Consider the following 27,718-nt stretch of genomic DNA (forward strand, 5'->3'; position numbering starts at 1 on the left):
GGCCAACAAAATAAACACGACCTTTCTCCTACCCTCTTTCTCCAGGTCACCTCCAAGGCATGCACAACTCAAGCCTACAATCAAGATTTCCACAAACTGTTGATTTTGAATCAAATTATGTCAGCAAATTTTGCCCCTGGAGCTCTCTGACATGGAAAACATATTAAAAAGTATTAAAAACATATTAAAAGTATTGTTTAGATATGCTGAAAACAGTAATTGAAATGCCAAGTTTTTTACATTAAAAAAATTGCCTAAACACTTACCATGTATTCAACATTTGCATTTCTTAGAGCACTATATATGTACTACATATAATTCTGTCAATAATTTCCCTCTAAAGCAGGCAATCACCATTTCATCTTCTTTCTGACATGGACTATGAGCTTTTTCCAAGAAATTTTACTATTAGTTTTTGCAAAGTACAGCAAAACATATGAGTCTAGAATTATTATGTGAGATATATGCAGAAAATCTTTGTTCTGCAGCTCATCACTTTTGAAGCCATGTGTCTTGGAGCAGTTTGGACAGATCATGACCAAATATACCAGGAAAGAAAAAAAACTTAGGACTATCTTTTATTAACACACATTCTGAACAAGCCCAGAAGATGACAATAACCAACAGGAAGCTAAATTATGATCGTGTAATAATTTTAAAGGCACTGTTTAGGTATAATTTTGTCAGAGATAAAAAGGAAATAATTCCAAATCTCTCTTCACAGAATCTATTTCAGGCATCATTTTGCATTTTAATTTGCTTACAATTATTTCTGAACCAACTATGATGGTCACTGTGTGCAGCAAATAAAATAATGTAATACAAAAGGAACTTTGAACCATTCTCCTTAGGTCACTGTGAACATATTTAGGTAGGAATAAAAATAAAAAGCACTTCTTTAAAAACTTACATAAATTAACATTTACAAACCAAAAAAAAATCCCAAACCTATTAATTGCAGTGCCAGTGCAAAGTCACACGCAGGTAAAGTCACTTTCACCAGCTCAGTTACACAGAATAATCCAAAAGGTCAGTGTTGACTTTGGAACATCTTATGGTAACAAACAATCTATTTAAAAGAGACTAATGGAAGTAGGATCACTTTTCGTCTGAAAGACATATGGAGTCTTTTTTCTGTCAACTGAAGTTCATGGCTGGACTCAGCTTACAATTCTGATCTGACTAGAATGCTTAAAACCCTACAGTGTGTAGAAATCTCACAAATATTTTTCTGTCAATAGCTGGAAATTATCTTCATAACATTATAAATAATAATTATTGATAGCAGTCCTTTCTTCTAATTGTACATTTGTAGGCAAGTAACAATGCAAATATATGCTCAATTAACATACCAGAGTAATAAAACAAAATCTTAACCAATTAAAAAAAAAAAAATCACAAACACACAAAAAAAAATCCAACCAACAACCACAGCCCACTCCAGAAAAATACAATTTCCCTGAAAAAGTATACATTTTTATTATTCATCTCTGGATGAAGTATAATTTGAAGACCATAAGTTGTACAAAGTTACAATTACAATATGAATGAAAGTTGCTGTTAAGAGTAATTTACCATCAACATCAAAAAATCTACTCATCCAAACATTTTAAACAGTTTTCTTTTAGTAATATTATTTCACTTAACATTCCCTACTGATTAACTAATGGCTATTAAAAAGAAAAAATAAATAAACAAATAAAACCTCAACAGATTTTCAAATAAATTCCAAATACATTCTTCTTCCATAAGAGTAAGTCAAAAGGCAGTCATCTGGGAATAATCTCCAATTTGGTTTTAACATCATTCACACAATAAGTTTAGTAACTGTTTTTTCCAGTAACCAGCTCAGCAAATTCTCTTCTCTCTCTACTTATTTTCATTCTTTGTAGCTCATATATGAACATATTAAAAATAGGCTTCTGAATCTCACCATCCAAAGGTGAAAGTTTTAATTATACATGCAGAAACCCAAAGTAACGTGGGACTTGTCATCTTTCTGGAAACATTAGCCTCCAAACAACACGAAGTATCACTTTTTCTTTAAAGTATCCAACAGAAATGCCTTTTCATAAGAAAGTTATCATGTAATTAAAGTCTTTGTCATAGTATGAATTCAGAAAAGACAATGTTTTTCCTTAGGAAGATCAAGTATAAAATAACAAGGGAAGAAGAAACACTGCAAGCAAAAATGCAGGTTACGTTAGTCCTCTTTTCAAAAGATTAATAGAATGTCTTTGGACCATGTTAGAGTTCAGCCATATATCTATGAAATACAAAAAATATTTACAAATACTATATTTTTTCGTTTTATATTAAAATATCTCAAAATAATTTACAATTACTTTTACAATTTTTTTTTTGCAATTTTGTAGTATATTTTACAGAAATTGTTTGCCATATTTTAAGAAACCCTACAATTTTACTGATAAAGTAACTCTAACTGTAGCTAAACACAGTCACACTCTAAAACAAGTAGCAACATAGTTCATTTTTCAGTATTTAGAAATGCAGTGCTACTAAACTTCATTGAACAGAGAAGATTTAATGACCTCCAATACACTGTAACTGGAGATGCTCATATTCTCATCTAGTATGCAGATACAATACACTAATACATAATTAAAGAACAGGCAGTTACTGATTTATATTTATGTGAGATCAGCTTTACAAAAAGGAACATACTTCAGACTCACAGGCAATTAAAACCAGATTAATTTCCTACCACAAATATGAGTTCAAACTCCTAGTGAGAACAGCATGACTTGTAATTTACTTTTATACTCTTCATTACATTAATACAGCAATCAAAACAAAAATTGTCATTCACCACTGACAAAAATAATGAGCATAAAAACCTTGTAGAATTACAGTTTTCATATGATCTATTGATTAGAGAAAGGACCTACTTGGCCCTTCAGAGCATAAAATCGAACACCAGGAATTCCCAGCCTCTTGTGGAAACTGTCCAGGTAGTTTGATAATTGCATAAGAAGTTTTCACAGCATGTAATTACAGTAATAAAATATCTTTAAAGTTGATATAAGTCAGTGAAAAAGTACATGCATGGACAATCTGCCATCTGAATAAGGATCCTTTTACTTCCATTTTAAAGCAAATACATTCTCAGTTCTGTCACCTGTGTATTTGAATATAGAATGCAGTGGTGGAAATATCACAGAATACAATGGCATGACTAAATTAGGCAAAGTTTTAGGGTGCGGGTTTTATTTTTTAAAAAAATAAGATGCTCAGCCACTAATTACAAAAAGAACAAACAAGTAGATTAAGAACATAATAAATCACATTTACACTGAAGTTGTTGAACTAATTGGTTGCATTTCAACATAACAGCATAGATACTATCATAAACCAAAAGCTGGAAAGAGGCAACATACCAAACTTCACTTTCTGATAACTTTCTTTGTTTACCAACAAAATACTGCCTGTGGCAACATGTTGCACAAGGAGGAGCTCCTTTGGCTCTCATCTGTTAGTTCTTAGCAGCTGAAACATAGAGCAACTATGTCTAACTTAATTACACAGATTAGATACAGACAGTAGTTTAATCAACCACTTCTAACACAGAATTGCTTGAAAACACAACAAATGAGCCCGATGATACTTAACATCCTATTGTTTTTAAAATCTCTACAAATACACAGAAAATAAGACAGCTTTTACTAGGAGTACAAATACAGTAAGCTTTCTTGCTCCCCTTGTCTATTATTTATTGCCTGCAAACAAATTGTTTTACTCAGTTTTGTACAGTAATGCTCGTATGCCATGATCCTTTATTAGAGACCAAAGGAATTACCACTAGCAAAACTGTCTTGCTTTATGATCTGTACATGCATACAATACAGTTATTTTCAAACAAACCTGTTATCTAACTCAAGATCAAACAAACTAATATGACAGAATAGGAAAGACCATACAGATAACAGTACCAATTCCATGTAATTACAGATAAGCAGTCATCTCCCTCAGAGCAAAGCAATTAAACGTGTTTATCTTCAGACATAGTTTAGCTGTCTTGGAATCAACATGCACAACTGGATGGGTCTGTGAGTTTTGTAACTTTTAGCTTTACCCTGTATTTTCATGCAAAAGTTAGTTGCACAAGAAAAGAAAAATTAAAAAGCAATTATAGTTTTAAATCATCCTTCAACAAGCAGAATCTGAGCCACCAAGTGTGGTCTAATCCATGTTAGACATTTAATAGCTCAAATAGGATACAGGAATAAAAGTTTATCTTAGTGGTATACATTTTTTCCTAATGAACTCTTACATAATTCCTTACGTTATTAAGATGCATATGAGAGCATTCTTCTGTTTTGAATACACACTATATTTAGCCACACAATTTCCTCATCCAGGTGGATGCACCCAGTTACTCTGCCTATACAAACAAGATACAAATGAGAGCACATTAGAGGTGTTGCTGACCAATCTGAACTGTCTTCCATTTTCTTCCAATGAGTGGAATCACTCAAGAATAGTAATGTCTACTCTAAATACCATAGGTATGTTATCATCCTAAAAAAATCACTATATGGAAAAGTTAAATACCTTAATGTAAACCCTAGCACCATTATTTCTTTTTTGTCCATGATAAATCTTTCACTATCTTGCAGATGTTATTCAGCTGCAAGTAATAAAATGACAACATACCAGAGTTACAGAGGAGGGCAACAGCACAACTTGGAATTACCAATAGCTCAGAAATTGTACCAAAATTCATGCAAAAAAATGGCAAAGTCAAGTACCACTGATGAAACACAGAGGAGGGGCGGAGAGGTCACAAAAATCATCTAAGAGCAATTGGACAAATCTAAAGGAAAATTAGAACTCAATAAAGGTTCACTGAACAAAAAACAACCAGTTCCAAATACCTTGTATCAGTTTAAGCTTTCCTAAAAGCAACACACAAGGCAGCCATGACCTACAATTTATACATGAAATTTATTTTCCATAAACATAATGTATATGTTTCCCACTCTTCCTGGTAGTAGAACATTTTATATATATATATATATTTGCATATCACTGAGGAATGGAATTATGTCCACAAGAATCTGAAGTGTATGCTTCAGAGTCCACTTTGACAAACTCTTACATTACCAAAACTCCAGTTGACCCTGTTAATCAGCATTTCCTCTTACAAGCATTTGGAAAAAATGACTGTGTAAGATTCTTAAATTCCTTAAAAAAAAGCCTACTTCAAAAAGAGGTTTTTTCCTGTGCTCCAGTCCCATTCTGCTTCCTAAAAAAAGCTGAAGTACAAATTTACCAACAGAAAATAGTTTGAAGTTGAATTTTAATATAATGTCTGTACTACAGACATTTTCCTCCAGAAACCATTAAATAACACTTAATTCAAAAAATTGGCATAAACACTAGAGGACTGGTTTCCAGTTGCTATGTTCCAGTTGCTCAGGTTTAAAATGAAACAAACCAGAAGATATCAGGTATGAAAACTGGATCAAGTCTCACTATCAGCATTCTTTACAGGATGCAGCATGGGAGGGAAGCTTGTCGGTATCACATGTACATCTACACTACAAGGAATTATTACTGGCAATTCCTCTTAGGAGGTCACATCCCATTACCAAAAAATCTATATCCCTTATCACCCCAGACTCTGCAAATTACTTTTGACAGCATCAGTGATCATAAATTTCATTCTCAAGGATCAGCAAAAACAGAAGAGAGAAAACTTCACCCTACTCTATGCAACAGATACTTCTACTCAGAAAAGTAGCGTGGCACGTTGCAGAATATGAACCTACAAAGATCCTCTAGAAAATCCTAGCAATTTGATATAGCTTCTGGTGAAGAAACCAGGGAAATTAACTCATTTTGAAACTTGTATAAAAACAAAGACTGCAAATGTCCACACTGCACAACACAGAAAACGTGCCTCGCTTTGATAAGGAGACAGCTCTTACACAGGCATTGCAAAATTAAGTATCATGTGTGGAGCAGAGCAGTAGGTCCCTTAAATAACAGATAAGCACAAATACATTCCCCAGCTGTTCTGGTCAAGATGTATAGGCATTTTATATATTTGAAATTAGGAATATAAATGGTAAAAAAGGGACCTGTCTAAACATAATGTAAACATAACACACAGAATCACAAAAAACCCCCACACACCACACAAATGCTAATTACCACCAAATTAGGAATAAAATTCAGATATTGAAAGCATTGAATGCATCAGATATTTGCAACAAAACTTTTCAGCAGACAAATGTGTTGAATGTGACCAATAAAATTAAGAAACAAAAGACAAAATGTATTTACCAAGTGAATTTGCCTGAAAAGGAACATTACTTTTAGTATTTCTGCTCTTTCAGCATTAACACTTGCTCTAATGTAACTGCAGCTATGAAAATCTACACAGCTCCAGAAATTATATTTAATGGTTGCTTCCAAAAGGAATCAAATAGAACATGTTTCATAAACACCACAATGCCACCAGTATTGTAAAGGAATCACAGAGATCACTAAACTTTCAAAACAAACAGGTTGTTTTTCTACCCCTGGGGCAGTCAGTTCCAGTCCAGGTGTACTGGACACCCCTCCAGGTGAAAACAAACTGTGCCCTGTACTCTGCTGCCAGAGGAATGGAGAAAAACACATCAGCAGTGTCAATGGTGGGACCACTTTTCTTCCCTGAACCCCAGTTTGTACTGAAGCTCCAGCACGTCCAGCACAGCAGCACTCGGTGATGCTGTGACTTCCTTCAGGCCACAGCACTCTACAGTCAGTCTCCACCCTCCACTGGACTGGGGCACTGGCAATTTGGGACTTTTAAAGCATAAGAGAATCTTGCTGACCACTCTGGCTCTGCAGTTCATGAAAAATCCCCTGGTGGGGGTTACAGGGTCCCGGTTGGGGCAGTGCTGTCGATGGTGCACTGCTGTGGTAGCAACTGGTGCCTGCTGTTCTTCCACCCTCAACAATCTCACAGCAGAAGGGCCCTCTGAGATACCACATGAGGTATTAATTCAGCTAATTCCCTCTGTCTACACAGCAGCTATCCCAAAAGCCCAGCAATGCCCTTCTAGGTCCTTGAAATACTCTCTCCTCAGATAATCTATGCCAAGGATGCACGAGGCCTCTGGGCCAGTCACAATGGAATGTTTTGCCATTCACTCCCAGCCAGGATCACTTCAACTTCCAGTACAGGCAGCTGTTGGGATCCCCCTGTCACCCCAGGAACAGAGATGGATTCTGCCCCTAGGTATCCTGGTGGCATTAGGGGACATTGTGTGCCAGTGTCAACTCAAGCCTTACACTCCTGGGGGTCTGATTTGCCAAACCATTGGATCCACGCAGTCCAACAGATCTGAGTTCCCTTTTCCCCACCTGCCTGGAGGCAGGGTCTCTCTAGTTCTGGTCATTGCTCACTTCTTGTAGATATGAACTGGACATCCTTTCGAGAGGATCAGAAGTAACATCATCAGCCCTTTTATTCTGCCTGAGGACCTGAGGACTTGCCCCATGGAAACTGGAGCAGCACTGAAGAATTTCCTGCAGTGATTGTTCCTCCTCTCAACACAGGTACCCATGCTGCTAGGGAAGAGGCAGGTTTTCCACCCCGTTCCTCTCCGTTGTCAGGCAGGTAAATCCACAGGTTACCTCTTGGTGTGTACCCTCTCTCTTGAGCAGGGGGTGCTTCCTCCCAATAGCAGAGACTCTGGTCTGTACCAGTGGGGCATGGGACACTTCTAAGTTGCTGGGAGTCCTCATTAAGTTGCTAGAAGTCCTTTGACAGTCTTTCCACAGATGAGACACAAGGTCTGTAGAGGGAAAGAGAGACATTCTCCATATAGCTAGAGTTTGGTAACCAAATTGTCCACACATTGTTGTTCTTCCCATGACATCAGTGCCAATCAGTTGGCATATGGATATGATGCACTCCACAGGAACATCTGCTACATGATTTGTTTACACTGGACTTCATCTGGATTTACAGGCTCATTATTTGAATCCTTACAGAGTATCTCCAGCACAACTTATTCTCTCAGGTACTGGATACCATTCTCCATCGTGTTCAGTTTGTCTCAGTGCACTGATAGATCATCCTTGAAAAGATACATTTCCCTCACACTTGACAGGAGTTGCCTCCAAAGGCTGAGTTTCTGTCCTCCTCCCAATCCCCCTGTCAATAACAGGGATCCCAGTTGCTTGGCTACCATCTCCTTTCATATTTTGGGTTGTGTTATCCCAGCACTGGAGCAGCCAGGCCACCAGGGTCTCATGTGATGGCAGCTGAAATCTTAGTGCATATCTTGGAGTTCACCTGGGGATAGAAATCAGAATTATTCCTGGCCTTGCCTTTTCCCAAGAACCTTGTTTCCTCTTCATTCCCCACTAGGCAAACTGATATGGTCTTGGTTTTCTTTGTATAGGTGCAACTGCTGCTGGCAGAGGTTGTTGCTGTGGTTCAGCTGCAGTTTGAATGGCCACGGTCCCTGTTGCTCTGCTTTCCTCCTCCTCCCTGAGGATGCTGTCTAGTATCAGACAGTGTCTGATAAATAGCAGCCAGGGCTCAGCACCTTCCATAACTTTGCACCTCTCTGCAACTGGCACAGAATTTTTCCTTCATATATTTTATCACTTTAACAGGATCCTGTAGTTGTTCGGGGGTGAACTTCCAAACCACTGGAGCAGAATAACCCTTCAAAAGATGACACATTTTCTCCCACACTCCATTCCACTCATGTTTATCCACTCTTGGGGCAGATCTCCCTAGAAATCTCTTTCATGACTAAACATGCTGGGGACCCCACTGAGGAGACCTGGAAGACTTAAGAATAAGAAAATGCTTTCCTCAACATCCAGAGGGATTTCAAGTCTCAAAAGCTGCTGTAGCAGGCCTGAAGGAGGAACAGGGGGTAAAAGGCTGGGGAAAATCATCCTCCCCTGTTCCCTGCACAGACTGGATATGATTATTAATGGAATCCCAAAGGCAGTGCCCAAAGGTAGGTAAGGGTAGGAGGGCAGCACTGCATCCACATCCCAAAATATCTTCACTGCCCTTGATGTCATGTCATAAACTAATATTCCATAGTAAAGTAAAGCATTCCTGATCCCTCTCCCTGCTTTGACAGAGAGCACCATGGTGGGCACACAGTGCATGTATGGAAAGCTGTACAGGGTTAGGTGCCACACCCACAGACCAAGTGACATTGTGACCAGTGGCACCGGACCTGGGACAGCAGATACTTCCATCAAACTTGTTTCCAACCTGCTCTGAGCAGATCTGTTGTTATCTCAACCCTTCATGACCCACACTGGGCATCAAACACAGCTGTTGTGGTTTAGGAATGGTACACCCATATTCAGTACCCACACCGAGATTCTCCAAAATCACACGTGGCTCTCTCTCACTTCCCCTCCCCTCCCCGGCCAGATGAGAATTGAGAACCGAAGGCTCAAGAGGTAAAGATCACAGGTTGAGGTAAGAACAATTTACTGGAAACAGCAATGATATAAGAAAACAAACATGAACAGCAACAATATTAATAACAAAAGCTGTAAGAAATTATTTACATGAACAAACCTCCCTGATAACAGGGATTACCAGACAGTTCCCTCCGCCATGCTTTCTCCTTCCAGAAGAGATTGAGTCCCTTCTGCTCCCCCCAACAGTGACATGAGGCGGTACAGAATAATCTCCAAGTTCTAATCATGCTTCTTTTCCTGGATACTGCAGAAATAAACACTGTTCTGGCCAGAACCAGGGCAGTATTTTTAAACTTAGCTTGATATATGGTAACTAGCAACTGTGAGCTCTTGCTTCTAAAAAATCAGTATGGGTATACAGTGATTAGAATAATAATCGCTGTTTTGTACAACTTCTAATGTTTGCTTAAAAATAATGTCATTGTTGTTTTTGATAACCTGACCCTTGTATTCCACTCTTTTGCTTTCAGCATGTATATATTTTAATATACTATTCAAATAGAAAACTAGCAACTTGATTTGCTGAGCAAAAATAATGGCATTCCTAAAATGTACAGGAAAATGCTTTTTACACAACCATAAAAAATACAGGCCTAAGAATATTCTTCCAAGTGTATTTACTGGACTGTTTGTTAAATTATTTTAACTATTACAGCCTTTGATTTACAGTATTCTAAAGTTGGTACCTCAATTGTTTCTTGCCCTAGTAGGTGTTAAAATTTATCTTCTGGATTTTCCAAATGCCAGCTCTATCAAGTTCTGAGCACTTATTCGTGCCCACTCAGAGACAGGTCAACAAAACAGAATTTTGTATCATTTTTCTTGAAATAAAGTCTTGAGTCTCTAATTATCCACTCTACCAGCAGATAAAAGACTAACAAATACTTCCAAGACTAGTGCTACTGATGCCACTTAGTGATTTTCATTTTTTTTTTTGTAATTTATTTTTTTCCTGGCTGGAAGAACAAACAAATCCACTAGAAATTTTATGCAGCATTTGTAAAAGCAATCCATCTACCACAGCAAGGCAAAACCAATGGCTGTAACATGCAGTATGTCAGTGTACACAGAAGACAACCTCTAAGCACCTAAGTGTTCTACTAAGTGTATTATCATCATTATTTATTTCCATATGTTATGAAGAAAACATTGTCCCACACAGTTCAGCAAGCATGATTTATTAATTAGTGCATGTAAACACTTCCTCTACCTAAAGCAAATTCAAATCCCACCATTGGTGAGACTTTTCAGACTTTTAAACTGAGATACAAAAATCCCATTAACAGGTGAGGAATCTTGTTTCTTCATCTTCAGTACTCTAACTTAGAACAGACTGGTTCTGCCAAGCAATAACCTAATCCAAATAATTTTGAAGTGCTAAAACCCAAAAAATAACTGTGCTAACGGTGTGTGAGAAATGGGATGAGAACAAATAGGAAACTATCACCACTTTTAACTCTATAACCAGGACTATATGACTAATATTTTACAAAGTATTCAACTTTATAATCAAAACTACTGCTGTAGCTTGTACTACTGTACTAACCACGATACAGTTCCAAATTACTAAGTTTGAAATCCAAGCTACAGGTTTCCACCACATAAATCTTTTCTTAAATCTCCTGCACAGAGCAAGGAAAAAAACCCTTCCATTTCAGCTAAACTTACCTGATTTTATCTAGAAACAGAATACTTCCAAGTAGAGCATTATTCTTCTCAGTGACTATAAGGTGGGTGAAAGCTTTGCTTTAAATCTTACTGCTTCCTTCAAATTGAAAAAGATGCTTTGAAATATGCTACATTTTACTCTTAAAGAACTAATTTTATTGCTAGTCTCTAGGATAAATATGATTTTGATGACCATACTCCAAACATCTAAGCATCTCCACAAACTGATGAAATGGAACAAATACCTACATGAAAGAGTTACAGCTATACACCTACTTAAAAATCTAGTTTTGAAAATTTAGATAACATGTAAAACCAAAATAATAAACACTTTGATGGAGAATAAGAGTAAACTGGGGAAACATAAAAAACTGTTAGAAAAGGAGCAAAACTGGATAAAACCAAGATAAAGGAAAAATGCATGAAGGAGGAAATCCTTTAGAAAGGAAGGAGGCTGAAAAAGAACTGCATCAGCAAGCCTTGCATTCCTAGGAAGGTTGATATGAGGGAAATCTACAGTCCAGAAAAACAATAAAATCACATTCAAAGAACAGATTTCAGAGCCAACTGATCATTTCAGGAGAGAACAGAACACCTTCCATCACTACTGGTTTATATGAAACTGGGCTTAGATGAGGACAAGAAAATAGGAAATGTGGAAAAGGATTCCCTTAGGACACATCTCTCTGGTCCAATAAAACATCCAAAGGCTCCAGCAGTTTTCTGTGGAGAACTATTAAAATTGTTTTTATACAGCTGTAGCAGATGGTATGATTCACTTATCTCAAAATACAAGAGCTCAGGGAACTTGATGATATTATCAAGCATCAAGTTAGAACAAATAAAAAAGTGCCTTTCATGCAAATATTGCAACTATGAGTAACGTTGTGGGGAGAGGTCTAGTATTTAACACATTTTTTAGAGAGAGAGATGGAACTTGAAAAAAACATCATGCCAATATTATATAAATACAACCCTCAACTTTCCCCCTGCAAGGCAGTCCTTCAATTACTGTTGTCAGGTGAAGGTACCACAACATAGAAAATAATCATTCTCTCCCTTCCTCTTCTTTTAGGCTTCCATTAGCAGCTGCTGTTGGGCACTGCCAGAGACTGGACACCTGGTCAGGCACACTCCTGATGTGAACTAGTGCTGTATTACTGATGGTCTTGTGATTTAGCAGTATCTTTCCATCTAAAGAGCTTCAGTGAGAAGAAAAACTGTACAAGACAGAAATAATACACAATCAAAGAATCTTCTACCTCCTCCAATCTCCAAAAAGACTTTTGTTCACCATCCCACCTTCGGTATTCATCACATATGGAAGTAGCATAGACCTTTCTTAAAGTTCAAAATTGCTGTCTCAATAGTTTTTAGAAAAAAGAAACTGAGTTGCAACCATCCATTCAAATTTTCACTCCTCTCTTCTCAGTAGGAACAAGCAGGAGTCCTGAACAAAACCAGCAAGGTTTGTTTTCTCTGATCATGGAAAAGACAAAAAAAACAAATCAAACCTTGCTTTTCTCCCAACACTTTGTTTTATTCTCCTTAATGAAAGGAACAGCTTCAAGACATGTCCTACTCTTCCATGTCCCCCATACAGTCCTTTACCTCAAGCTACATGATGCTAAGAAACACACACACTGAAGAACAGGAGAAAGAAAGGCTCCAGTGACACTGGAAAACACTGCTAATTACCTGGAGATGATTGGCATGCACTCGGACAAAGAAAAGTTATTTATCATTATAACACAGGGCACAACACAAGATGAATATCAGAAGTGAAAACTAGCAAAACTGAAAAACGTAATCTGGAAGACAACACAAAAAATGTATTTATTTTTTAAGTCTGAATTTTAAAAAGCTTTGAATGATGCTTTAAAGAGTTTAGGAATAGTGAAAAAACATTAATCAGCACTAACAGCACAGTTCTTAATCACAAAAACTATAAAAAGTCCTCAAAGGACTCTAAACACCTGTAAATGCACAGGCATGGTAAAAAGCTTAATTACTGAATATGTGACCTAACAGAGGGAAAAAATTCAAACTGAGTATTATAAAAATCAGGGAGGATAGTAAAAGATAATGGTAATGGCAGGTCTATTCAACAGAAACGACATCTTAAAACACACAAATTTTAACAGCAAAGAACAATTAATCTAAGTTGCTAAAAACAAAATACTTCAGTGGGATGTCAATCAGTAACACAGAGCTGACAACTGTGCTTTAATTACATTTGAGACTGTTACCAATTAGTTAGTCTACAGCACTACAGGCTTCATGCTACCTATGACTCAGTGCACTGAGTCATTCAGTAAAACTTTTCCTACAGAACTACCCAGGCACCCACAAGGATGCAAGATCAAAAGGAAAGTAGTTACATTGACCTTCTTGGCAAAAGTCTTGTTTTAAATTTAGATGACCAAAAGAGTATACTGACACAACAGCTCAAGTAGGCTTTTTGAAGGGGAGACTTTCAGGAGCGCCTGTTTTAACAGCATTTCAGATAAACATCTCAAAAAATCAAAATACATATAATGCTCTGTACAGTTTGAAGCTGAAGCAGCACATTTTAAATCTGTTTTTTTTTTTTATTTTTACAAGCTGCTCAAGTAGCATTATTTACTATTAATAAAAATAGCTACCATTGAAAAATCCTGTTTTCTTCCACTTAAGAGTCCTGGCTGATTTTAACAATTGAAGGCTGAAATTTTTTCTGTGTCAGAAGTAAAGTCACCAGCTGATGGAAGGGTATGGGAAAGAGTGACAAAATGTCTTTAGCCATTTCCCTGCTTCAGGGGGAAAAAAATACCTTTGGTTAGATTTTTGAATTATAACAATTCTACCATTGCACTAAGCAGTAATAGCATTTTCAAGTTTTGCAGTGAAAACAATAGGAAGACGATGGGTGAAAGATTCTTCTATTGATCTTCTCATGGACCTCCAAAACACGTCAGATTTCAAAGACTTCTGTCCCAGTTGTTCTTTCTGAATGGTCAGGCTATGATGCCAAAGCTGAAAGTGCAGAATCCTGGAAAAGGAAAGCTGTGTTAATTGTTCTCATGTTCTCAGATGGTGCCAACACAGTGCAAGCAATTAAAGAGGTGTCCGGGATGAGATGATGAGGATGAGAGGTGTCCAGACTCAAGACAGACAACCTGTTGAGAAGCCCTTCAGTTTACATGCAGAGCTGATGTAAACAGTTCATTTTTTCTGAAAGCAGTTGGCTTCTATCATCTTCAGCTCTGGTCACTGCACATTGGCCCTGTTCTCACAGGTTCAGCTTATTCATCTATAAACAACGTGCAAGGAAAAGGATAGTTTTGCTGTGAGCTCATTCCATGGCTGCACAACCAGAGGAGCAAGAGGAAGCATGGATGTGTATCCAGAGACCAGCGTGTCCAGTGCACTTGGCAATGTGTTAAGCCATTAACACATTAGAACTTAGGACTTTTATTTTAGACCTGGAGGAAATGGGAGGAACAGGTAAGGCTCTTGAGGGTTAAAATAAGCATGTATATTGCAATTAAGAAAAATTTTTTAATTAAAGCATGTTTTCTCCAGAACTATACTAGAACCTACAAATATCAGTATTTAACATTAATTTTCAGCAAGTGAAAAAGCTGTAACTCAGAACAGGCATACATCATCTTCTCACAGTGAAGACAAAGATTGGTACAAGAACAATCAACCAGACTACTAAGTCGCACAAGACATTAAGTGTTAGGTGTAGGAGTAATTAGGCATTATTTTCTCATATGTGTTTTCCCTCCTGTATTAATTTCTCTGAGCACAGGTGTTTACTGTGTACTTCCATAAGTCAATTAAACTTAGCAATATGGCCCAGAAAACTGAAACAAGGAAAAGCTGCATTATTTTCTGACACATTAGTGTGTTTAATTGATTTGCAGAAGTCAGGGAGGGACAGGAGCTTAAGGAGATGGTGATATGGTAGCATCACAACACTTCACTGGCTTTGTGTTCAGCCTGGCTCTTCCAGCAAATCCTAAGGAACAAATCAATCACTTCCATTCGAGTTTTCTTCCCAGAAGTGAAGTCACACTGGAAACTGCAATATCCAACACAGTAACTGAGAAATGCACTCAGCTGACAGATGGACACTGGAACTTTGGCCATCCACCTCCTGTGATTCTCAGGAGGTCACTACACCAAGCAGGTAGGTCACATTGTTTCTCATTTCTCTGTCTTTAAAACTCAGAAACTCTAGATCTGCTTCCTAGACACACTGTGACCTCAACAGCTCCAAGTGGATGTCCTCCCAATGTGCTGCTAAGCTCTAAATGAAAATGATAACCTCTTCAAAAAGCCAGGAAAAGAGGCATTTCTGCTTGGGCACCCAAAACAGAATTTCAGTATTGTTGCCTCTAAATTCTGCAAAGTAGAAGCAGTAATATTGTGCTACTTTATGAGAGCTGTAAACATAAATTCTGTGAAATTAATTTGAATTAATGAATCTATAATCTGTGAATGATTCAAAGGTTGTAGGGATATAATTCAAGAGACAAAAAAATCTAAATTCAAAGCAAAGTTTAAATAATAAACAGCATATAAGACATGCCTGTAAACAAAATATTTAGTTTATTTCCCCAGCCCTGTGTGACTGTATTTACCTAAATAGGCCAGGGGAAGGAGATTCTCAAAGAACAGAATCGTTTTGTCTGGGACCCTACACAAAGGCCATCAGCTTCTACTCCAGCTCATTTCCCAAGGTCATTTTCTTTTTTTAATATTGTCCCTAGATAACAGTTTGCTTACAAATTCAATGCCAGCAGAGGTCAGCATTCAATCCTGCTGAACAATTAACCATGCAAAAAATTTTTCATTTAAAAAAAGAGAAGTCCTCTCTCTTCAAACAAAATACACACTATGTATGCTTACTTCCAAACTCACAATAGCAATACTGCTGGTTTTAGATGATGACATCTATCAAAACTTAAACTATTTAATCAGATCATTTTTCTAGAACTGTTCTAAATCTAGAACTACTTTTGCTAAAGCAAAAATATTGATTAGAAGATTTAGCAATTGGAGACCTTTTTTCTCCTTGCTAGCATTTCAATCTCCAATGGGAGAAAACAAAGTTTCCTTGAAACTTTCTCCTCTAGAAAGCTTCTCCTCTAAGTCACCTTTGTTGAATGAACAATAACTCACATAAACTGAAATATCTGCAGCTTCTCAAAGCCATTTAACAAGGACTTCAGACTAAATCTTCAAAGTCAAAGTCTGCCTACCCCTGATCAAATCATGTATCTACAAATTTCCATTAGTTTCTCCATTCTAAACACTGTTTCTTTGGTTGACTCAAGATGTGACCTAAAATAGATAAGTATCCTGTATCCTCCCAATTTATCTCAAAACTATTTATTGCACCTACCACTATGTCCTACCTAATACACACATAGACCAACCATGTAGAGAAAGGTTTATATTTTAATTTTTACAACACAACCCAAGAACTTCCATCAATTCCAATTAAATATACAAGAATTAATGTCTGACAACAGGTGGGGTTTTTAAAATTACATTAAATAAACTGTTAAAAACCACTGGCATTTTGAGACATGATATATAAGTTACTTGTGAGATCACAAGAAATATTTGTTAGTAGAGAAATGTATTTTTAGAGAAATGCTAGAAGAGTTCTACTGTTCCTCTAAATGAACTATGCACACTCAAAGACAAAGAAAACATTAATAAAAAATACACTTTGCTGCTACTCACATGCCAATAAGAAAAACTATTCTAGAACTAAGAAAATAGGAGGTCAGTGAGACCAATATATTCTTGCATTTTTAAACTATTTTATTCAAATTTAGTAAGATGCAATATTTAGCCCTTAGCATTCTAATAACCTTTGCTCTTGTGAGAATTCAAAATATTTTGCAAGTAAGTACTGTAAAGTAAATCAGACATAGTTGTTTTTAAACTAGAGCACTTTGATTTTTAATCATCTTTTCAAAATCATTGCCTCACAAAGGGAAAAGAATATTACAAATCCAGTGAATCACACACAGTCCACAGACACCTAGCTATGCTATACTCCCATCCTGAAAAGCTGCAATTTTCATTTGCATTCTGTAACTTCTGTAAGAACTCTAAAAATGAAAGGTGACTTACTATACAACTGTATGTTCTGATGTCATCTCAACATCAACCAGCAATAAAATACTGCCATGTTGTAACATAAAATAGCAACAAACAGGAATAAAAAGGAACTTCTGAAAAATAAAAACATCTGTGGGAAGAAGTGGTTAAGGTTACCCTGTACAAATCTACAGACCCAGTATCAATAAAATGCTACTGATGACACCACTATGAAAATTATGAGCAGCTACTGATCTATACAGGTATAATTCCCATCCAAAGCTTGCTCAAGTATACAAGAGCTGAACTTGTCAGTGAAAATATTATAAAGGGATTAAAAGGTATTATGCAGGATGACATGTCCTGCCAGAAAATAAAGTTGACAAAAAAGTGAAAATTTACAGTTCTGTACTTTTGCTAATGGTAATATACCATAAAACCTGTTTTTTTCTGGCATCTACTAAAAAGAGAAGATCAAATTAAGCATATAGCAAAGAAGAATTCTGGTTGCAAGCAAAAGATATCTGCCATCAGTTCTATATAGTACATGTCTTTCATCTATGTATAAAGTTATCACTTGTAATTTAAAAAAAATAAGGACTGATAGGTAAAACATAACTGAACTAATTTTTTCCAAAAGTACTTTTGACAGAATATGAAATGATAAAAAAGTTGTTTACACACCAAGTCTAACAATCTACATCACAAAGAGAATATAAATTAATAGTTTGCATTTTGTAGGAAAACAACCTTCTCAGATCACATATTAAGTACAATATAAAATGATTTTCCAGTATTGGTCTATTCAACAATTCAACATAATGCAACCATTATTTCCCACTTTTCACATTCATTGCATTGGCACACAGAGTATGCTGCTAAATTATACTAGTATGCACTTGAAATATCTGTAAAATCAATAAATTTGCATATCCAAGGATTTCAGTAACTTGCACTATCAACCACCTCTCATCATTTCACACAGAGGAGAAAAAAGATTGCTATGAGAGTATTTTGAAGCACCCATCAACCATCATCACTTAACTCCTCAAAATAATTTCCAATTTATTTTCTTCACAAGGGTTCAATTTTCTGATTACAGATAAATACGAAACAACATATGAACAAAAATGAACAGGTTTTGTATGAAAACATATAAAAAGGCATTTTATCTCTGCTTTGCTTTGCACTCCTCACTTATTTTCTAAAGCTTCATACCTTAATTTGTGGTCTAGATTCCACAGAGCATACTAGAATACATCACCTGAAGACATCTACAATTTATCTTAAAGTGCATGACATCTTTTCAGTCATCAATTGTAGGTTCATCTCAGAAGCTTGGCCAAAGTCCAGTCACTGGCAAACCACTCTAATCCTCACACATCCAGAAGCAAAGGGAGCCATGTCCCAGACCCTCTTGTCTATGCTGAGTGTCATTCCTTGCCTTGTGTGAGACCTGCAGCCAAACACTGCACTTCACACAGCTGAGGGAAACATCCAGAAAGATTGGCAAGATTACTGGGAGCAACATTTTTCAATGCAAGAGAACACAGATGATCCTTTTCTCCCTTCATTCTTGCATAAGAGGGAAGAGAAACAAAAACCACCAACACCTGCCTTTGTCACCTGCTTTTAGACAGCACTGGCAGACCTTGCTTCACTATGCATTATTTACTTCACTCATTTTCCTAAGAGTAATGTTGTCTGGAATTAGATTTAATGACATTATGACTCAAGCACACCATTATTAACATTTCCATAGGAAATTAAAATTTCAGTGTCTGAATGAATTCAGCTAATCATCAGACTTAACAAGAAAAAGCTGACTTCCTCTGCTACCTCAGAAGAAACTTCTTTCCTCAATTATAACTGAGGATATATTTAAGATGCAATGAAAATTTTACAAAGGCTCAAGTAAAAATCTAATTTATTAATGGTTAGCCAACCCCCAAAAAGCCATGGACATGTTTTTGATAAGCCTTGGCTGCCAGGTTCCTACAGAAATTTGACTTTAAATAATACCATTTTGATACATGGTGAGCCTGAAACAATATTCATCTATTTCAGTGACATTCCTAAAACAGAAGAATTTGTCATTTATTAAAACACAATTATTAGAAAAGTGTTTTTCCAAGGTGCTGAGCATGAGCAAACATCATTGGAATGAAAATAAAATGCTTAAAAATCTGGGAAAAATAAAAAATATTAAAAAAACCAAAAAAAACCCGACCATACGTTTGCATGACTTCAGATACCTGTTTAAACAACTAGTTTAGTATCTTAACATTTTAATCATCTCTTAACCCAGATTAATTCTGTGCAAAACTACTCCCAACAGTATAAAGCGCAAAATAAGAAAACAAAACCTGCAGATATGTCCCATACTCCAACTGTGATCTTCAATTGCTAGTAATATTTTGTGTGATAGAAAAAAGTCTGCACTTCTGTTTGCAAACTCAAATTCAAATATTTAATAAGAAAGCTTAGCCAAAAGGCTGACTAAAGACACACAGTACTAGATGAGAAGGAAATGAGTAGCTACATATATTAATTATCACCCTTTCTGAGAACACAGGCTCACTCAAGTTAAAATTTAAAGGGCTTAGATTACTTTCTGGTGAATTTTATTAGTTTTCCCCAAGAGGTGCAGAGACTAATGCTGTCACAACAGAAATGGAGAGCATATACAGCGTCATTAAGCTGAGTCACCCAAAAGCACTGAATCTTGCTTTATTATAACACAGCATCTTAAATAGTCTCCTGAAGCGCTATCATTTGTTATGTGATAGAATGGTAACAGCAAACTAACCCAGCATCACCAGAAAACAAAATCTGCACATCTGCAGCCGTTTTCAGTAGGCAGACCCTGTTCCCTTGCTGGTCTCATTGCATGGAGCAGCTGCAGGCTTTCCTTGCTCTGCTGCAATAGAGAAAGATGCAGAACAAAGGTGGTGCAAAGTCTTCTACCTGTGACTGCATTTAGGTCTGCCTTCAGAGAGCCATGATGCAGGTGGGAAGATGAGGTGGTCAGGCAGATGTGCAAGAACTACAACCTGAAGATTCTTTCCTGTGAAACTCTAGCCATCAACTTACTCTTCCTCTCATCCAAGTGTTCCAGTTATTTTCTCTCTAAAGACCTAATTCTTGAAGGATAAAAAAAGTAAAATCTGAAGCGACTTCTTTACCATGACTCATTCATATCCTGCCATCACTCAGATCCAAATCCACAGATATTTTTCATTTCCTGCTAGCACAGTCTAATCACCAAGCTGTAACACCCTGGGCTGGGATGGTCTGGCTGGGTGTCACCTCGGGATTCTCCGTGAGGGGTCCTCAAAAGGGTGGTGAATAAATGAGGGATGGGGACAATTCAGTGACCAAAAAAAGAATAGTTTAATAGGGAAAACAGCAAACACGTAATCTGAACAACAATCTGCACCAAGAAGGCAGGGGTCCAGGGTGTGACAGTAACTTACATAAAATAGGTTAGGGGTGGAGTCCAAGGGAAAGGGTCCAATAACAAATGGAAATTAGGAATGTGTAAAATACTGCAGCAAACTCTAACCAATGATAACAAAGACACTATGGAACTTTCCAGCAACATTAACATATAACTATTTCAGGGGGCATTGTGGGTGAACTTTTGCTCACCCTAACTATAGGAGATCCTTCTTCTCAGGGCCTGGGGAAAAGTCCCTGACAAACTCCAATACCCAGCAGTACCAACTTCAAAACAGAGAACAGTTATGCAGTGCTCTCAAATCAATCACTCGTGTTTTAAGTCATCTGTCAATCTGGAATTTAAGATCCCTGTATTTTTGGAGAGTCCACTACAGAAGTCAGCAAAACAAGAAGACAGTTGAAGAGTGTGACTTGCTCTTCCTCCTCTACTGGTAAACTGTTCAGGAATATCACCTCCTGTCCTGTCTTCTTCTCAGTCCACTTCTTCCCTCTCATCTTGTGAGGGAACTCACACAGATGCAGATATCATAAAAGACATATGACATTTGTCAGCATCACACTGTTAAATAATACTCCTACCTTACTATATTTTATTTCAACTGCATGTCACAGCACAGAACAGTTGGTTGTAAGTCAAGGAACGTAAGCAAATGGGGTCTGCTTTTCCAAATCTGCATGTATACAGTACTACTGTAAAACTGGACAATATTATTATTCAAAATAATAATAAATACTTGAAGTACTGTCTTTAGCATATCTTAGTCAAAACTGCTGTAATAAATGGAATTGATTTGTGTGAACTAAATCATAACTATTTGGAAAGTTATTATTAGAAGCAATCAAAAGAATCAGTGTTACAAGGCAGATGCACCCCTTTACAGATGTTACATGTTAAAATTGAGGATGTAGTTTGGAAGATAAGTGATGTCCCAGGACAAAAACGGCCTTGAGATGGACAAAATTAGAACGACTTTAGGCATAGGGCCTGAAAATTAATTAAATGTAAGATTAATTAGTAGACTTACATAACACAATGCTTAGTATGCATGCACAAACCTGTGAGGGCATCCACAGGACAGCGAGGATGAGTGTGAGCCTTCGTCAAAAGACCCCAAAAGAAGACTGGAGACCCCCTAACAAGTGAATCATGCGCCATGAAAAACAGTGATATAAAGTCAGAAATATCAGAAATAGGAGGAAACTTACAGGAAACATTAATGAATATGTATAAGCATACAGTATACAATTTTAGCTTGAAGTGCTTTGTTTGGTACATGAGGTGGGGTAAGAGACCCCCTCCATACCCTGATCAGTTTTGCTTATGCTTTAATAATACTTAATTACTGGCAAATTATATATATAAATTGTATTTTTTTGCTAAATTGTATTATTTTACTAAATTGTATTCTTTTATACCAAATTACTATTCAATTCACTAAATTGAATAAATTACTAATAAAATACTAAATTAGTAATTCACTAATTTTATACCAAATTATTACAGAATTTACTAAATGGTATTCATTTTTAATTAAACTGTTATTAACTCAAGGGACCTAGTTCTGAATTCTGAAATTCTAATTTCATTTATAACAATTGTTTTAAAAGTGTTTTCCATTTTCATTCACTAACTTCAAAGGCTCACTTCACTAAAAACATCCCTTTTAAAGTATGATTTTAGCCAAGTATTTTAAACAGTGTAATCTGATGAGAATCCATTTAACTAGTTTCCTAGTAGATACATCCAAAAATAAATATACTTCATGTATACACACATTCAATGCACATTTCATTACAAACTTCCACACACAGCTGTGATCTGAAGCCTGGTTAGCCTCTTCCTGATATTTACAATATGTGCAGCCAGGACATCAGGCAAGATCAGAGTGACAGAAAAAATACACAGGAACTACATGGTCAACTGAAACAACTCTCAATATGCCCCAGAACACTCAAGTACCATGGGAATAAAAGTGTGTTCTGTAATTCCTGGAGTATTTTCAGAATGACTCTAATTTATTGACTCTTGCAAGTTTCTGTATCTTCTTTTTTTACAACAATCACTACAAATCTCATTGTGCTGCTGACAGAGAAAAATTAGCCATAAAATATGCATATGGATATTTTCAGAATGCTTCCCACAAAAAAATAGTTGTTTCTACAATAAAGAACATTATGCAAATCAATTGCTTTACATCACCCTATTCATTTTGCAAATCCAGTGAAAAACAGGCTAAAACAATAAAAACTTATTACTATGTCCATGTGTGTGTAGTGCTTTTCCAGAACAATTATTTCATCATTTATCTCATGATGCAAGTAATATTCCCTTCCAAACTTGATATTTTGGCTGCATTTTACCAAATAACTCATACAATTTGAAAAGCCAGAATTAATTTTCAATTCCTCTTTATTTTGGCCACCTGGCAGAAAACTTCAGTTTGGAGAACCTCTAGTATGAACGAGTCATTCCAGTTATAAATGATTTGCAGATGGGTTTGGAGGTACTATGGTAAGAACCCTGGTCACCAGCACAGTCATGTAACTATTTCTATACAACAATACTTGGCAACCTTTGTCACAAAACAGAAGTCCCCTCTGCAGGGTGCTGTACAGAAAAAGGTTATTTTTGCCTTAAAGCATTTATAGTCAGTACAAGGCAGAAAGATAATACTGATGTATGGACAAGAATACACAGAAACGAAGACAACCATTGCAGAACTGACTCTGCTTTCTCATGCCAGAAATCTACCTCAGCTTCCTTCCAGTGTCATCTATCACTCGACTAATGAGCTCTGTAGAAAAGGAAACAACCATGCTCCAGATCAACATCCAACACTAGCAACAGAACCTCCAGGAGTTGAAAAGCTACTGTCTTCAAATTTGAACCCCAGAGTTCAAGCAACACTTCACTCACAACAAAACAATGTCTGAGTGTCAGCAATGTCTTATACTTCCTTCCTGTTATTTCAGAAGTCCATGCTCACACTCCTCCTGAAAAAGAATCATTTGATGTTTGAATGCATGAAAATAGTAACTATCCTGAAAACAAGCAGTATGTACCTGAAAGAGCGAAAGGAAAGGTCATGGCAAAGCTGCATGTTTTCAGGAATTACTTTTCTCTGTCTAGAAACTAAGTATAACACGTGACTTCCAAGACAAAAAGGATACTTCCTTCAATGAATGCCAAGTAGTAAAAAAATCTGAACAACATTATGGAAAATCAAAAGGGAAATACCCACACTAAGCCCCGGCTAACTCAAGATGAGGACAGATGAGATCTCTTTGGGGAAAATAACTGCCTTCTTTCTTTCTATACAAATTAACATAATGACATAAAAAAATCATCTACTATTAACTGTTTCTGATAAACCACTTAAACACTGGAGAAAATGGAAAGGCCTCACTCTTTATTTCTCACCTCAAGTTTGACCACCTACCATTTAATTTCCAGATACTAAAAAAAAAAGGCTTCTAGAACTATCATAAACCAAATAATACTAGTACAGCTTCTAGTATCTTTATTATGGTCTCTTCTAGATCCTACTCAACCATAGGTAAAATCAGTCATATAAAACCATAGATATCATCACATTACAGGTTTCCCCATATAATCTGACTATGGCATAATATTTTCTTTTCTTCTAGTTGGAGTTTAAATATTATAAATAGAAGTATTTGTTGGTGCTGGAGCACTATCATTTCCTAGAGCTTTGCAAATGAAAAACTTAAAAGATTCTCATAAGAGCAGTTAAAATTTCAGAGTTAAAATTTCATCCTCTGGCATTCATACTAGAACTCACTGCTATTGTAATTCTTTTAGTTAACATTATAGCCACAGTATGTGGAAAAGATCCACATCTCCAGTTAAAAGACAACTGATAATTGCAAAGGAAAAAAATAGGAAAAAGTAGGCTGAAAACTGGGGAAACTTGCTTCTGGATGTCCAAACATTTATTCAAAATATGTCTGGTTCTTTAAAAGAGCAGAGAATTGTCCAGACAACTGTAAAAACATTGGTCAGGTATTTGCAAACAACACTCCTGGACTGAGAAGATTAAAATGTAATCAATACAGTAATCCTAAAGAGGAAATTATGTATGGACTTATTTCAACAGACTTTTCATTGAGAAGTCAGGTAGCTTGGTTGTAGTCTTTGCTTCAAAGACAGGACTACTACAGGGAATTTTGTGAAACAAGGCAATAAAAGAAGATTCAAAGATAAATGGAAGTATTATTGCTCAAACTCCTGAAAAACAGATTCCCCAAAGGAAACAATCAACAAGAATATTCAGTGGGAGGGCACTAACATCTTTATCTCAGCGGTGACTCACTCTTAAGTAACACTTATTTTCGTAAGAACCTCTATAAGTAAAATGAAAATCCCCTTCAAGTGACCATAACGATAGGGAGAACATCATCTTTCTAATTAGATTTTCTTTATATTGCTAACTCCTTGTCTTAGGACACAGGAAGAAATAGAGGCCCAAATCAGCTATTTTATAACAAAGAATATAACTCTATTAAAGCCGAGTACAGGAAATCTCTGTGCGCGTAGGAGAGAATAAAGCAGAGAAACTAAATTCAAGATCAGAGCACTACCTCCCCTGCCCACAAAATAAAGTGTTTATAGACTTCCTGTCATGACTATAATCTTAAAAATGTAAATTTATATGACATTCCCGGTTGACATCCATGTTCATACAAACTGATTACCACCACTCTCGACCCATGTTCAAAATTTCATTTACACTAGCAAAACTCAGTTGACACATTGCATCCTTTTGCACACTACTTATTTTTCAAGGCTTCAGAAAGTGCTGCAAATACATACAGGAAAAGAAAAATGGAAGTGCTGAACAGTTTCCAGTTTCAATCATGCTGAACAGGTTAGCAGTATTATAAATGCTTCTGTTTGAGGTAAACACACTTGGGCTCTCTTATAGCAGTCATTAGCGGTTCACTACTAGCTTAGGAATTTGAAAAATTATGTATACACAGACCTGAAAAAATCCCACCCCAATAATAAGCTATTTTACATCAATAAATATTTAAATTAGAAAGTCTTCAGGGCAGTAATAGTTGCTCTCCACAGTTCATAACCTTGAATAGTTTCTTTTACAGGTTCTGTTGCCAAGTAAGGTTTTCTACATCAACAAAGAGAGTTTAATGAATGCTGACTTTATCAGGCTCTTCTTATCTAAGTAAAAACTTAAACAACTGGAAAAAATATTTAACATAAATGTCATCATAGTTCTGACATCAGAATAAAATCTAAACTCAAAGTTCCTCATGTATTTCTCTAACTTGGATATCTTCAACAGTAAAACACATGCAAGACCAATGTGTATGTTAATATGTATCAACACTATTTGCATTTTCACTGCTTCTTCAAAGATTTAAAGTGATACACAGGGCAACACAACAAGATTTGACTGGAAAGTTTTAATCACTGAATCCACCTCAAACTTGCTGTATCACTTTGCCACTGTTGGATCATGCTGTTCTCAAATATAAATAAAAGCATACACACACATTTCTACTTCTTTACCTATTGTTTCAGTCTTTGTAGTAAAACCACACATTGATAAACCTAAGTTAGTGAGGTTCTAGAGAGCTAACATAAGCACTAAAATCACAGGTGAAAGTATCTGAAATGCAAACATTATTGAAGAGTTTACATTATTTAAAAAATCCTTTCAAGTTAAGACCACCCAGCCAAAAAACATTTCACTGTTTTCATGTTTTTCAAGGACATGTGTAACCATATACTTGGTAGTCCACATGCAATGTAGTGAGATCAATACAGCAGTGCAGAGTCCTGAACCTCCCCAGACACCAAAAGCAAAACTACTTACAGTACCATACCCAAATAAGAAGGTTTGAAATAGTTCCATGCTAATGAGGCTAAACAATTTTTAAAACCTACATACTTACTACCTCTTATACAAGAGGAAGAGGGTTTTTAAGAAACTGATGAGATAACCATTCATAAGAACTCCCCACTACTATGAGAAATTAACATAACCTTAAGAATACACAAGTGCAATTCAAAAAGACAAGCACAAAAGCAACAGAATAGTCAAATATGAGAGTTTTAATAAATACCACCTACTGGGGATTCAGGCATACAGACACCAGAATTTTATTAGGTAATTAATACAGAGTCTTAATTTGAACTTCATAACAATTTAGAATGTTTAAAAGCTGTAACTGATAGTTTAAGAGCATCCCTTTATTCCTCTGACCAAAAGTAATCCTTACACTCCACGAATTTTTCTGCTGGACTGGTAATGGATGACAAATGTTAATTAATCATTTAACTCACCTGACCTGGCTGAGGGGCTAAACAATTAACAACCTCCTCCAGCATCACTGGTATGTGCAATCTTCCAAAATTACTGTTTTCTGGACTTTGAGGCAACTCTTCAGTTTCACATTTCTGGACAGTTTCTTCCTTTGACTCACAGTCATGAAGCTTTTCTGATGAAAAATGGATCCGTCTGGCCAAAACAGCCACATTTACTGAATTCAGTTTCAAGTTATGCAGAAACAAACATTTGCGAACTTGGCGCAGATTTTGAGATAACATTTTGGAGTTGATCAACCTAGAAGAGCAGTAGATGTTGGGAATTACTTTCAAATACTTGAAATAGTGTATCTGTTTAAATAACAAAGCAGAAACGCTATAGGCAAAGTTATACACATCCCAAGTCGGGCAGCTTTATAGATATGTCATGTCAGCAAAATGTTTTCAGAACTTCCAATATTATCTACAGTTCAGTCATGTTCAAGCAATAAGCAGGTTCTTTTCACTATCAGATTTTAATATATGCTTTTCTTGAATTTACCTTCCCAGAGGCTACCAATATTTTGCCTATATAAGTATAAGCTGAGAAAGTTACTCTCCTGACAATTTCAGCTTCAGCTGGACAGTAATTCCCCCACCTTAAAAGCGCGTATCACTCTAACTTTGAACAGGCACACAGATGTGAGGTTTTTC

At 36.4% G+C, this 27,718-nt stretch overlaps 1 protein-coding gene and 1 long non-coding RNA gene across 4 annotated transcripts in view; both read right to left on the bottom strand.

The window, feature by feature from the left end:
- METTL15 (methyltransferase 15, mitochondrial 12S rRNA N4-cytidine) overlaps positions 1 to 27,718 on the bottom strand; it is an 86,560-nt gene that overhangs the window by 57,697 nt on the left and 1,145 nt on the right. For all 3 annotated transcript variants that reach the window (XM_086895447.1, XM_023928491.2, XM_023928492.2), the window contains exon 2: positions 27,044 to 27,323. In XM_086895447.1, coding sequence (XP_086751573.1) covers positions 27,044 to 27,307 — 264 coding nt within the window. In that variant the 5' untranslated portion in view covers positions 27,308 to 27,323. The remainder of the gene's footprint in view (positions 1 to 27,043; positions 27,324 to 27,718) is intronic.
- LOC147652378 (uncharacterized) lies at positions 12,668 to 20,558 on the bottom strand. Its single transcript, XR_015288638.1, has 2 exons — positions 17,287 to 20,558; positions 12,668 to 14,612 (listed from the first exon to the last, which is right to left on the bottom strand). It is a non-coding gene; the product is annotated as an uncharacterized LOC147652378 (long non-coding RNA).

This window comes from Cyanistes caeruleus, chromosome 6 (genome assembly GCF_971803275.1).
Source record: "Cyanistes caeruleus chromosome 6, bCyaCae1.hap1.1, whole genome shotgun sequence".
NCBI lineage: Eukaryota > Metazoa > Chordata > Aves > Passeriformes > Paridae > Cyanistes > Cyanistes caeruleus.